This window comes from Agelaius tricolor, unplaced genomic scaffold, assembly GCF_023055355.1.
Source record: "Agelaius tricolor isolate 1412-34295 unplaced genomic scaffold, bAgeTri1.0.p SCAF_16, whole genome shotgun sequence".
NCBI lineage: Eukaryota > Metazoa > Chordata > Aves > Passeriformes > Icteridae > Agelaius > Agelaius tricolor.
This window is the reverse complement of record NW_027269276.1, coordinates 3,689,973-3,703,952: the sequence shown is the minus strand read 5'-3', so window position 1 is coordinate 3,703,952 and position 13,980 is coordinate 3,689,973. Positions and strand designations below refer to the sequence as shown.

At 46.9% G+C, this 13,980-nt stretch overlaps 1 protein-coding gene across 2 annotated transcripts in view; it reads right to left on the bottom strand.

Annotated features, from left to right (window-relative positions):
* Window positions 1-10,711, bottom strand: part of IGF1R (insulin like growth factor 1 receptor) — a 170,909-nt gene extending 160,198 nt beyond the window's left edge. Inside the window, exon 1 of one of the 2 annotated variants that reach the window (XM_071441261.1) lies at window positions 10,289-10,711. In XM_071441261.1, the coding sequence (XP_071297362.1) occupies window positions 10,289-10,382 (94 nt within the window). In that variant the 5' untranslated portion in view covers window positions 10,383-10,711. The remainder of the gene's footprint in view (window positions 1-10,288) is intronic. The other variant, XM_071441260.1, reaches the window with a different exon arrangement.
* Between the last annotated feature and the right edge of the window lie 3,269 nt (window positions 10,712-13,980).

Below are 13,980 nucleotides of genomic sequence, written 5' to 3'. Positions count from 1 at the left end.
TACAATAAATCGTGAGTAGCAGCATTTGCAGCTCCCTCACAGAGATGAGCATTTACTCTCTCAAGTCTCATCCACAGTGATGCACCCAAAATGGTATCGGGCCCTAAAGGTAGAGCCCCAGCGATTTACAGAAGGAATATTTTCAGCCTTGATGTTGGCTGGGTTTTTTTTTTCACTTTGTGGGGTATTTTTAAATATTAAGGAGATGAAAGAATCGAGAACTGAGATTGCATCTGTTGCCATCACAATTTAACCACAGTCCATGTATTTATACAGTGGAATCTCCAAAATAACACTGCATCTGTTAAGATGACAGTGATTTTCCATGGGCTGCACTGTGCTGTAGCTGAGTTACTCTAAAGCTGTCGCTTTTGAAGTGCTGATTTCGATCCACCCCAAATTCTTTCTGTAATCTTCCTCAAACGTGTTGAATTATAAAGCTGTTGTGTTCCTCAGTGTGGCTTGGGAACAACAAAACCCTCATACATCTCATCAGTGGGCATTTGGCACTGAAGCCTCACAGCTAGTGCAACATGTTTATTTAAACAATGAACTGCCCAAAGAGCTGCACAGCCCGTGTACAAACAGATGTGTGTTTCATGTGTGCTCTGCTGCAGCCCAGAACCTCCAGCACACACACTCCACTGCACTTCTCTGCCTGATTCCTGCAGGACATCAACTGCACTGACTTGGAAGAGCCTTTGCTCCTTCAGAACCACAACCCACCTAAGAATATCTAAGCTTGAATCTTAAAAGAGACTCTCGCACCAGAATATGAACATTCGATATGTATGTCATGCCTCTTGTTGAGACAGTATAAATGAAAATATTTGTCCACGTAGTCAGCCTACTCCAATGTGACAAAAATATAAACATTTTATTAGCAGTCAACAAAAAAAGAAACAAACAAACCTTCAGTCACTCCCAGGCAGGACCCTGGCAGGCTCAAGTAAGTCTCCAACCAAGCCAAGTCTCAAGTTTGAAATAACAAACTTGCTTTTCTTACACCCCATTGCTACTCTTTTCTACAGGGACAACTGCAGAGATCCCAGCTCCACCAAGGACATAGCTACAGGGAACACCAACATCACTTAATGACACAAAATCTCCGTATCCAAGGCGCACAAGCAACAGGACTAACCACAGAGACCCTTTGACTTCTTGCATCCTCCTGCACATAGAAGTGTCCTACTGGCCTTCAACTTCCCTCAGTCTCCCATCTTCAGGTCTGAGGAAGAGGAGCTCAGTGCACAGAGTAACAGAACTTACATCTATCTCTGAACACAGGTGGACATTCACTCATTCCATGCATCACAGGAGACACGGTGTTTGCAAGAGATCAATACATTTACATCCATCTCACAAACAAACAACGTGACAAAAGCTTCAGCCACAAGGAACTGCAAGATGGTGTTAACTGCAACACAAGCTGCTTCATCCTGCTGGGGTTCAGAACAACCAGAGAGAAGTAACAGCTAATCCAGTAGATGAAGTCAGGCTTGATCACAATTCCTGTGGGCTCCCCCTTCTATCCAGTGGAACTCTGAACTCTTAAAAGTTTCCCTCATCACCCTGCTGAGTCTCTCTAAAGTTGGTTCTCAGCTAAAAGAAAGGTAAAACTACCTGAAAGCTTAAAAAAAAAAAACCAACCCATGCTATGTAAGTCCAGCAGTATTTTGGAGAACAAACCAAATCCCCAGTGGGACACATTGAATTTGACTAAGGAAGACTACAACCGAACTACACATCAAAAATCCCCAAAAGAGAAAAAAAGAACACAATAAAAGTAACTTCTGCCCTGGCAGAGCACAGGGACAGAGCAAACAAGGAATTTCCATTGCCATTTCAACTCTTCACACTTCAGCCAAGTGTTACTCCGAGGTCAGCTGAGCTGAGTGAACACGTGTCCGTTCCTACCATGCAGGGCTGGTTCCTCACTCCCTGCCCAACATGAACAGAGTGCACTCTTCAAACCTTCCAAGGCTGCTCTCACACAAACATACCAAGGGGATCTGAGAAGAGCAGCAGGGAAGTAAAAAGTACTACTTGTAGAAGGTCAAAATGTGGAGACAACTCCAAACTGAAGCCAATGGAAATAATAAGGAAAGTAGCTCAGTGAGATCCAGGATAAAGCCCTTCCCTGCAAGCACAAGCCAATTCTCTTGTAAGGAGTTGGTTATAGACAGTTTCCAGGGGCAGCTGTCACCAGATCTTTCTCCAAAATGCTGTATCCCTTTGACTAAGGCTTAAGGTTTGAACTATCCCACTCTATAAGAAGACCTTCCACTTTCAGAAAATCCTGCAATCATTTTTATGGCTGCTCTATCACACATCATTATGGGGGCTTTTTCCCCTATCCCATAAATACCTTCGGGAGCTTGCTTCTCAAATATAATGAGCTGCCTGTCTACAGAATCAGGAAAATGAGCACTGAGTCAATTTATGTTTGGGGAAGCCGTTTCTGCATCCAAGAGACCTGGAATTCTCTTTCCCCACCAATAACGCTCTCCAAACACAATGGCTCAGCTCTTGCAAACTTTTCCTGGAAGACTTCTCAAGCTGAGTACCACGATCCACATGCAAATCAGACACTGGGTCCCATTAAGCACAAGCACCTTGCTAGAACAGCTCTTACAAACCCACAGCAATGCTAACAGAGAAGAGTAAATAAAACAAAGCGATGCCACCCTAACCTCAGCAACACACGGCAATCAGCAGACCCTTTCAACTGCTGTGCTTAAACTTTTCATCCCGTAAATGCTCTCCCCGTTTGAGCAGAAATGTGTCTGTAACTAAAAACAAAGGGAGCACCTTGGTCCTCCCTGCAGCTTCGTCTCATCTGTCTCACACAAGAACTGCCACTACACCACAGTTGGAAGATAATGATGTACTCTCACTGGAGAATCACACACTCAGCTGCAGTTACCTACTGTATTCCAGTAGTAACAAATGGGAGAGATACTTCAAAGAGCACATTATCCCAGTTCTAATTTATGCATGCTCCCTCTTACCATCAAGCCATTTATTTTAAACCTGTCAGATATACTTGTAACATAGCATCATGAATAATTTAAAAAGTAATCTGTATAAACCAAGTTTATAAACTTAACAGCAGGTACAGTACCTTTCATTCAAGCAGACTGCTCTCTGATAAAGTACAAGGGATCTTTGACTACTTCAGCGTGTATTCATTTCATGCATTCTGAACTTCAAAAAATTCTTCTTTCATGCTCCAATCAAACCCTCTGCTATTTGAACAGTATTGTGTAAGGAGCTCACTTAAATGAGTAGTGTAATAATTTGCAAATTGTTCATATTAAAGGAAAAAACTACAAAGCTGCTGGAAACAGTCAGTAAAAATGACCCATCACCAATTCAACAGCAGGGGATAACCACTTGTGTAAAGTTTGCCTCTGTCATTAAAAACTCTTAATATTTCCTGCATCTGCCTGATGCTGTCATTTTCTGACACTGCTCCCAGCACAGGCAGAAGGGATGTTCAACAAAGAACTCCAAAAAAAGCCCACCTGTTAAGAGAAAGTGTTTTGATCAGTTGATGCTCACACTTCCAAGTAAACAGAGCTATCTTTACAGCATGTAATGGCACCAATAAGGGGTTGGAGATAACATTCCCTGACCGGTCACAGAGCTATTGCAGCAACGTGTGCCTCGCTGGCAACACGGGCAAACAAACGCATTCGGCCAGGGGACCTGCCCCAAGCACACCTTCACAAACCAAGGACTCACCAAAGCAGGACACACACGCTGAACTTACAAACTATGGTAGCAAAGCACATACACGTGCAGTGTCACTGTTTACTGCTTTAAAAGATTTATTTGCACCACGTAAACTTTTTTGAAGTCAGCAACGAAACAAAGTCTTAAAACCCAACCCGGTCAGCACTTCAGTGACAGTGGGAATTAGTGCTCTAAGCTATTATTAAAATGACTTTGTGCTGCTGCAAAAGTGGGCATTTGATATTCTCCCCAATTAGTTACTAGTGGATTGGTCCTCTAAAGGAATAAACTAAGTACTTCATTGGGGTGCAAGATCCATTCTCCTCAGACAGGTCAATGAAAATAGTCTCATTGAAAAATACTCTGGGAAGTCACTGAAATACACAAATGTTTGTTTCTGCTCATACCATCAAGTTTACCAAGAAAGAAACAGACTAACTGGAAATGAACAGGTCTGGATATTTCAAAAAAAATAAATAAAATTCTGTTACATTAAAGTTTAGGAGTCATATGCAAATCAATCAGTAAATAAAGAAACAATTTTGCTTTTCAGCACATTTTAAACAATCTCGTGCCACAACAGCAACTTCCTGAGGATATCAACACTGAAGAAGTTAATTGGTGTCTTGCAAGATATCCTAAGGGAATGGTTCATGTTTTGCATTTGCAAAGGTTAGAAAGCAAAACTTTCAGTGATAAGGGCGAGTTAAACCTTCACAACACACCCGGGTTTGCCAGAATGCATCTCCTTAATTAATTAATAAGTCAAAGTGTTATCAAACTTAATGAGCAAAACCAACAAGTCCTGTCTAAAGGAACCAGAATCTATCTTTGAGCTTGAGGACTCGGTACAGCTGTTTGCAGAGCACAGAAACATATGAATGAACACTGTGTGCTGCTCATCCTTTGCCCGTCCTCAAAGTTTCTGTCAGACAGTTCTGGACACAAAAAAAGACAAATATAGTACTCCAGAAATCAGTCCAGATTGTACCTGTCATGACTTGGCTAACAGGGAAAAAAAAGCAGCCCAAAAAAACCACACACAAGACAGGCTGGCTAACAACCACCAATGTGTCTTCATCAACTGCTGTTTGTTGAGTTCTGCTTTTGTACAATAAAAAAAAAAAAAATTAAAAAAAAAAAAGTGAAACTATTCTTTTATAAGTGGCTTTCATAAATCATAAAAACTAATCCAACTAACCTACACAAAGAAGCTGTCTATACAATTTACAGTGATAGAAAAATTATACATGTCAAATAGATCAAAATACTAAAACAGTATTTCTACCTTTCAAACACATCACTGCATTCCCAAAGTCTTTCTGCACACAAACTCTTAAAAGCAGCACGTTCCATTAGCACCAAAGCCCAGAAACCTTAAAAGCTCAGCTCTGTCAGGAAGATCCAAATTAAACTGCAACTACAAATCTGCAACAACTTTAATTATGAGACTCCCGAGACAATTACTTAAACTGCAGCTTTTTTTAAAATTTAGCATCCACAATAGTTTTCAATAATAAACTGCAGTTTACCCATTCCTATGTACGCAATCACACATAAATAAAAAACAGCTGCTACTTGATAACATCCGAAAGCATTTCCAAATGTGAAAGCTTTACACTGAGATCCAAGTAAGAATGTATTTAATTTCATAAACCAAAGTTCCAGGAATTTTTTCAGTTGCCATCAGCTTTTCAACTACAATAATGCTCATGAAGTTCATTACTTTAACTACAGATAATTCAGATAAATACATTAACTTCTAAAAAATAATTTAATTCAGCACATTTTGTAAGTTATGAACTTTAGAGCCATTACAGATGATGAGCTAGATAAGTTGTTTGCTGTGTGGGATCACAAAGTTAACATCCAGTGTGAGAAAAACAGGTTTCCTGCATGTGTTATTGCCTCTCTCTCCTCTCTCTCTCTCAAAGTTCAGGACCATAAACAAACTTCTCTCCAGTGAAGTTTGCGGTAGCTCACAATTCACACAGATGGAATATACACACAATATAATTAATCATTTAACAAAACTGCCTCTTCTGCTCTCACTGAGAGAATCGTTCCAGTGATCACTGGTAAAATCTACCTCAGAGTAAAAAGAAAACAAAAATTACTGGGGAAGAGAAAAGGCATTAGTTAAACATGAACTGAAATTATCCTTTAAAGCTAATAGTTGCAGCCCTGAAATGGATTTTAATTTTAAATGTTAGATGCTTAAAAAAAAATTCTCCTCCAAGATCTCCTTAGTAAATTGCCAGTTTAGCAGAAAATTAAACAGGATTTGAAACAACTTTTCCCATGGTAACACATACTGTTAGAAATTAATTATTTACCAATGAAGACAGATTCAAAAATCATCACGTGGATGCTCTTTAACATTAGATTTTGTGTGTATCTTTCAAGATGAAAACAATTTCAGCGTCACTGGCGTGTGCTTTAACTATACCCTAGAATTAGTTTGGAGGAAAAACACATCAGGGAAAAGCTGACATGAAAATTAACACAGTAGTTGATCATATCTGAGCAATTTCCCTATTAAACCAAATAAATCATGTCCTCTGTTGGGCTGAAGTCAATCTAATTGATCTGTCTTCTTGCTCTCGGCAGCCCCTTCCTTCCCTCACTTCTCAGAACACAAAAACTAAGTTAAATTTTCTTCACTTTACACACACAAAACCCCCCAGTGTTTCTCCCTCAAATGCTGGTTCAACACTGAAACTTCCAACACACCCTTTTTCCACACCCATCCCTCTGCTTCCTCACGTTCAACACATTTTGCCTGATATTAGCTAAGTCCCTTCCATTTCCTAACCCTCTCCGTTTCTGACTCACACAAGCCTTTGCTCCAGTTCTGGTTTGCAAACTAGAAGTCCAACCCAACACAATCAAAGAATGGTCCAAGTACTGCCTGGCTCACTCTCCCTGCCCGGGACTCCAGGCACCATCACTCCCCTCCTCTCCCCTTTCTGCTGCACGCCCCTGATGCCAATTCCTCACTGGCTCTGGCATTTTCTGCTCACAACCTCAATTACAGCAGGAATTATCCAACTCCCAGTCACCAACACTCCCTAACCACTGGGTGTACAGGAAAATGCTGATGCAAAAGCGAGGTGTGTGTAACGCCGACACTCAGCAGGTCATGAGGGCTTTACTAAGCAACCTGGGAGAGAGATTAAGCATCAGCATGAGCTACTGTTCATTATCAGAAACACAACATCCAGCCTGGATAGACAAACAAAAGCTCAGCGCTAACATGAGCAGACCCATCAAGATATCCATCAATCTGGAGTATTATCACACCTAAAACTATTATTTTCCTTCTAAGTGTTTAACCCGTTCCCTCCTAGACATTCCCTCTGTAAATACACAGAAGGCTGAAAATCAAAACCCCCATCATGCTCTAGGGAGAAAAGGAAGAAAACACCGTGTTTACGCCTCATCCTAAACCCACCCCCAGCATCAAACAGCCTCCAACAGTTGTAGCTTTACACATCAAACGCACGGGTACAGCACCACAAACTCTAGCTTAATGAAAGGTCTTCTCATTTCCATTTTTGTGCCGTTCTAACACAATCTCGGGGAATTCTCGGCATTTTTTAATGACTTTTTCTGAATCGGAAGCTCTCCACTGAAGCTACCTGCATTTTAAAGAGGTTTCTGTCACATAACTACACACACATTTTATATAATTTAGCATTAAAGGGATGGGTCTCTCCCCTCCAGTTGTAACTCCTTTGTATTCCTATTTAGGAATGCCTTGCTTGTTTGACCGAAAATGGAAGTGCCTTTTAGCTATGACACAGTATATATGAAAAACAAATAAAAATTAAGATTAATCTTCCTTCCACTATTGTGGGGAGAGAGAAGAATATGAAGAGATGTAAAACATCTGCTCTGGAGATCATTTTTCCCCCTAACAGCAAAATTCTTTCAGCAATAACTCGTGAAAACAAAGGCTATTAAACTGTAAACTACAAAGACAATCGATTAGAGGCAGTATTCAGCTAAGACAAGTTTTTCAGCGTATCTTTCCATATTTAAATGCCTGGATCTTCTTCAGAAGATATTTCATTCAGGATGTTCATTTTAGGTAAGTGGTAACCACAAACACTTCAGAGGACTAGAACCTAAAATCCTAACATACTCTTCCTGCATTACTTCATTGCCAGAGCTGGGTGAGCATTTTTATTTCAAGGTACTTTGTACCAGGTACGACAAGGAAAACAATTCTAAGTGTGTATCCTAGCAGTTTAAGCATGCACCAAATCTCCTCCTCCTCCTCCTGCTCTGTTTCTCCACGCTACTGGATCCTTTGTAAGCCCTTCCCTGAAGAAGGGCACGGGGGTTTTGTTTTTAAACCTAAAGATTAATCTTCCCTCTTGAAAACAGCTCAAGCCAGAAAGTTCAACTCATGGAAGTAAGACTGCAGCTCTTCAGCCCTGGCCGGCCCAAAAGCCTAAACTGGGCCTTAATTTGAAAGGAGTTAACAGGCATTTACTGCCTAACGAAACATAATTATTACTTAACATGCATTACAGGCTCCGTCTATGTGCTTCTTGCTCACTTATCTTTTTTTGTGTACTCAGCCTCACTGTCAGTGCATCCAAAGAACTTCCCTTTCTTTTCAATCTGAAACCACTACTTTTAGAAAAGCCCTCCTGCCTCCTGAATTCTTTCCCTTTACATTTAAAATGGAGAAATTTGATCTCCTCGTTCCTTCCCTCCAACAACGCGTATCTTTCTGAAAGGGAGAGGCACGCAATAACAGCTCCAGGAGTGTATTGAAAAATACACGGCAGAAGAAATTAAAGCATCAGGATGCAGTACAGGAACATCCCTGTTTCTGCAGACGCTGAAGGAGAGGGAGCACTGTTTAAAATGGTTGGGCTCAAAGGCACATTTACCATCTCTCCGTCCACAGAGATACTCCAGGAAACAAGGGAAGGCTAATTTCATGCAAGAGATCCTCAATCCAGCGTGAGCCCGACATACCAGGAGAAAACCGATCAGCCCCGGGATTAATCCGGCGATGATTGCAGTGTAATCAATGGCAGCGCAGCCCTCCCTGCCCCCTCGATTCCCCCTGCGCCCGAGAGGGGCGGGCACTGCAACACAATCACAGGTTGGAAACGCACAAAAACAAAGTCGGGGCTCTGGCAGCTCCCGAGTGAGGCGGGCGGCCGCGGGGATGGGCTGAGGATCCGCGGCAGGAGGGAGCCGGGCCCCGCGCCACGATCGCGATCCGCGTTCTCCCGGTGCTCCCGGGGAAGCGGCTCGCACGCTGCTCCAGCCCCGGCGCTGCGTGCAACACGGCCGCTCAGAAAAATGCATCACCCCTAAGATCGCAGCCCGTTCGGCCATCAAACCTTTCTATAGAACCACAAACGTAAAGCGTCAATGTGCGAATTAATTCTTTTTTTTTTTTTTTAAATTAACGGCAGCCTGTGACCTTTAGATTGCGGGATGCCGCCGTAATTCCGCACCCCGCGCACAGCGAGTGGAACCCCTCCTCGGCGGTAAAGCGGCAATAAAAGGCAAGGCGTTCATTTCCAGGAATTCCTCACTCACTACGGCAGGTTATTGCATACGGCCTCTAAATATTGACAGAGATCAAGCTCCTTCCATGCGGGGAAAGCGAGCGGAGTCCTTCCCAGCCCTGCGAGTGTTTACTACGCAGCTCGCAGCCCTGGCTGCGGCGTCTGAGCGCTGCCCCGCGCTCGGGGGGGACACAAAGGAGGGGCACGGCCCCCTCCGCCGGGCTCGGGGCTGCGGCGCTGCCGACCCGTGTGTACCAGCAGGCAGCCGCCTCCCGGGAAGGAAGGCGGGCATGGCAGGGAGGGAGACGCGCAGCCCCGGGTTGTTAAACGTGCTCGAGGAGCAGACGCGTAACAGTAGGAAAACACGCAGAGCCCCGCGGGCAGGGGCGAGACCCGCTCGGCGCCGCGGCGGGAAACGGCGCGAGCCCCGGGAGCCCCCCTCACAGCCACGGGCAGGGAGCCCCTCACACCGAGCCCGGTACGAACAGGGAGCCCTCACAACCCCCCCAAGGGCAGGGAGCCCCTCGCACACAGCCCAGACACGCAGGGAAGCCCCTCACGCACAGACACACACGGAGAGGGAGCCCCTCGCACAGGGAACCCCCTCACACACAGAGGGAACCCCTTCACACACACAGGGAACCCTTTCGGCAGCCCCCACACACACACACAGGGAGCCCCTCACACACACACCCAAACACAGGGAGCCCCTCACGCATCCACACACGCAGCGAGGCCCCCCCATCACCAGCCCACTCACACACATTCATACAGAGACCCCCCCTCACATACACGCACAACACCCACATAAACATACACACGCACATTCACAGAATAACCCCCCCCACGCACACACACAGGAAGCCCCCCACACACACAGGGACCCCCTCACGCCCCCCCAAACACACACAGGCAGCCGCCGCCCTCGCCCCTTCCCCGGCAGCCCCTCACTCAGGGGCTCCCTCACGGCGGGGTCCCTCGCCGCACCCCCGGGCGCGCACTGTACTCACTTTCCCCATTTGTTGGCCACAGACAAAGTGCGGCGAAGACGAGCAGGAACCCCCAGACGACGGCGAGGGACCCTCCTCCAGCGCCAGACTTCATTCCTCTTTCTTTAATTGGACAAAATCCCCCTTTCCGAAAACAAAACAAAGCAAAAAGAAGTCCAAAATTGTTCGCTTTCTTTCCTCTCCCCGTCCTCTAAAAATAACGAGCGGCGGAGGAGCAGCGGGGCAGGGTAAATAAATCCACGTTGCCTCAAGAAATGAAGGGAAAAAAAAAAAAAAAGCCACGACCCTTCGGAGCGGCAAACCGGAGGGTTGTTGAGGTCCCTGGGTGTTGATCTTCCGGAGCAACCACACCAAAAATACACAGATATTCACGATGTATTAACGGCAACAACAACAAGGCATGGAAGCCCCGGGGCGACGCTGTCTCCGGGGCGGCGGGGCGGGCTCGGGGCGGCGGGCGGGGGGCGCCGCCGTCTCCCCTCAGCGCTGGCTGCGGTAGTACATCGTGCACAGGAGCAGCAAACACGAGGCACATCGGGGCTGGCAGTCGGCATCTTCAACCTCCATTTTCAAACACCGCACACACGCACACACACAGAGACACAAAAACTGGGAGGGCCGCGGAGGGAGGGGAAGGGGGGGGCGCGACCCAGACAATCCTATTACAAAACAACAACAGCTCCGCCGTCCCCCCGCGCGGGGACGGGGCTGCCCCGGCGGGATCCCCGCGGCTCCGCTCCCCGCTCCGCCGGGGAGGTTGGGGGGGACACCCCACGCACAACCACCACCCACAACAACACCGCCGCCGCCACCACGAGTCCGGCTGCCTGCAGAGGCTCGAAATGCAGAATTTGGGTCGAAAATGAATTAAAAAGGCTTCCCCCCTACTCCTCCTCTTCCTCTTCTCGGCGCGGCTGCCACAAGCTCCTTCTCCAAAATAAAAAAAAAAAAAAGGAAAAAAAAAGAAAAAAAAAGGAAAAAAAAGCCGAATCCAGGACACACACACAAAGCAGCAGCAGCGGCAGCAGCAGCAGCAGCAGCAGCGGGGCGAGCGGAGCGCTCAGCACCCCGCCTCCTCCCCCCGCAGCTCTCCTCTTCGCATCCCTCCGAGCCGCCTTGCCATCGCGGCGGGGGCGGGGGGGAGGAGGACGACGACAACAACAACAACAACAAAAACCACCCAGCGAATTTGTAAATCCTTTTCCTTTTTTTTTTTTTTTTTTTTTCCTTTCCTCCCTTTCCTCCTCTTTTCCCTCCTCCTCTGGGTGCGCGCGCGCTGCGAACCTTCCCCTGGCGCTGCCCAGCCCAAGGCAGGGGGAGGGGGATCCGGGAGAGGTGTGGGGGTGTGGGTGTGTGTATGTGTGTGTGAGTGTGAGCAGGGGGGGCTGCCGGGGGCGAGCAAGGCGATCCGGTTTGCTGAAGGTCAAACCCCAGGAGCTTGTTGCGAAGGGTCTGTAATTCCTCCGGGGAGGGAACGGGGCGGGGAGGGAGACGGGGGGGAAGGGTCTGCTGCTCTGCTGCTCCTCCCGATTAATTCGGAGCTCGCTTGCAGCAGGGTTCGCAGCGCTCTGCTGCCGCGTCTGCCCCCCTCCCCCCAATCCTCCTCCTCCTCCTTCTCCTCCGCGCTGCCTCCCTGTGCACGACGGAGAGTGAGCGCTGGTAAACAAGAGCTCGGCGTCGCTCCGCCGGCGCTTCTCCGCTCTGCGGCCGCGCGGGGATGGGGCACGCGCCCGCCTTCCCCTTCCCTTCCCTTCCCTTCCCTTCCCTTCCCTTCCCTTCCCTTCCCTTCCCTTCCCTTCCGCGCGCGCTCCCGCTGCCCCCCCCCCCCCCCGCGGGCTCCCCTCGCCCAGGCGGCGGCGCCGGCGGCGCGCGCGGAGGCGGCGGCGGCGCGAGCGAGCGCCGAGAAAAACCCGGAGCGGAGCGGGACCGGGAAGATGCTGCGCCTCGGGATGCTGCGGGGCCGCCGCTGCTCCTGCCTCTGCCCCGGCCTTCTCTAACGGGGAAACGGGAGAAGGAGAGCTGGTGGATGTGCAGCGAGCATCCTGCAGGGAGGCGGGAGAGCCCACGAGCGAGCCCTGCCAGTGGAAATGCTGCTGTATTCCTGACAAATTAAATAAATACATAAATAAATAAATAAATAAAACATATAAAAAAGGTAGGGATGGGGTTAGGAGGAAGGAGAAATCCACAGCTGTGATTTTTACATGGCATGTTTATTTATTTACGGCATTTAATGGAAGCTGCTCCTCCGTTTCATACTGAGAGCAGGGCCAAGGGCCAACCCTGGAGTGCTGCTCCCAGAGATGCAGGTCAGGAGCGAAGGACAGGGATGCCAAGGCTTGGCCCAGTGCAGGGGACAAGACACGTCCCCATCCACACTCACCATCCTCCCCTAGCGCGCTCACCGTCCCCATCCAAGCCTCCAACATGGTCACTCCATTTCCCAGCTGTTCACTCGTATCCCTCAATGACATTGGACACCCAGCCCCAAATGATGGGGACTTGGGCTGAGTTGAAGCAGGAGAGGTTTGGGCTTTTCAGGATCAGAAGACGTGGGCCATGTTCCCGCTGTTTCACCGGAGCTCGTAGTAGCCATGCTGCGTGGCATATGGGTGTCCTGAGTAATCACAGATTTGTTGCAATATTTTGGCATGGGGAGATAGCAAAATGATGCTGGAGTATAAGAAAGCAGACATCTGCGAGCATTAGCTATATTCTAGGCTATTGGTTGTTGTTTGTTTTTTTTTTTTAAGAAGTACATTAAGAAATTTGCAAATGTCACATTATTAATGCAAATGTCAAAATTAAGTTTTTACATTTAAACCTGAATTCTTCTTTAACATCTTGTATTACAATATCCTTCAGCGATGCTACCCCATCATTTCCAACAACCTTGTACTGTACATGTTTTTCTTCTTCTGGTTTTTCAACCCATTCTTCTACCGTTTGCCTTGTGAGAATGGTCTTGTGGTCTGAGTTATTCATCAACTCTTGTACCCCTTAGGAAAGATGGAAAGGTTCAGTTCTGTGTCACAGAATTTGAAGGGAGGATCATCACTGAGTACAACGGGGCCAGGATTGCCACACAAGCACACCTATGCAGAATTCTGTCAGTAATTCAAGAATAACTCAAAACTATGTGCAACAACCCTCCCAAGATTCCCTATAGGAAAATCAGGCATTTTCACCTGAAACCATCCTGGACTGCCATGTATGTGTCTATTGTAGATTTTATCAACCACACACAGGCTCTCATGTCCTCAAATTGAACCAGAGAGATCTTCATGTGCCATAAATTTTTACTGCTGCTGGGTACAGCTGTGGCTGCTACGGGCGCTGGTTCTGAGCAGAACAAGTGTCCTTTCTGTGCGTGTCATGGCATTGATGCAGCATAAATTGTAATGTCTTATTTACCAATTAATGTATTGTTGTGTAAAGGCAAAGCTGAAGTGGGAACTGCTTGTCTATCCTTCATCATTCTGCTGTCATAAGGAACTTTTATTTTTGTCAAATAGCCTTTCTTTCATTACTTTGGCAAATAGGGTAAGTCGTGGACAAGCCTGTTATACTGGGTGACGTACAGGCAGAGAGCAGAAAGATGTGCTGTGTCCCCAAAGAGCTTCCAGTCTCATATAAGCACAGTCTTACAGGTGTTGTAATGTAGTTTGTTTCTGGAATCTGTTGGATTCTTT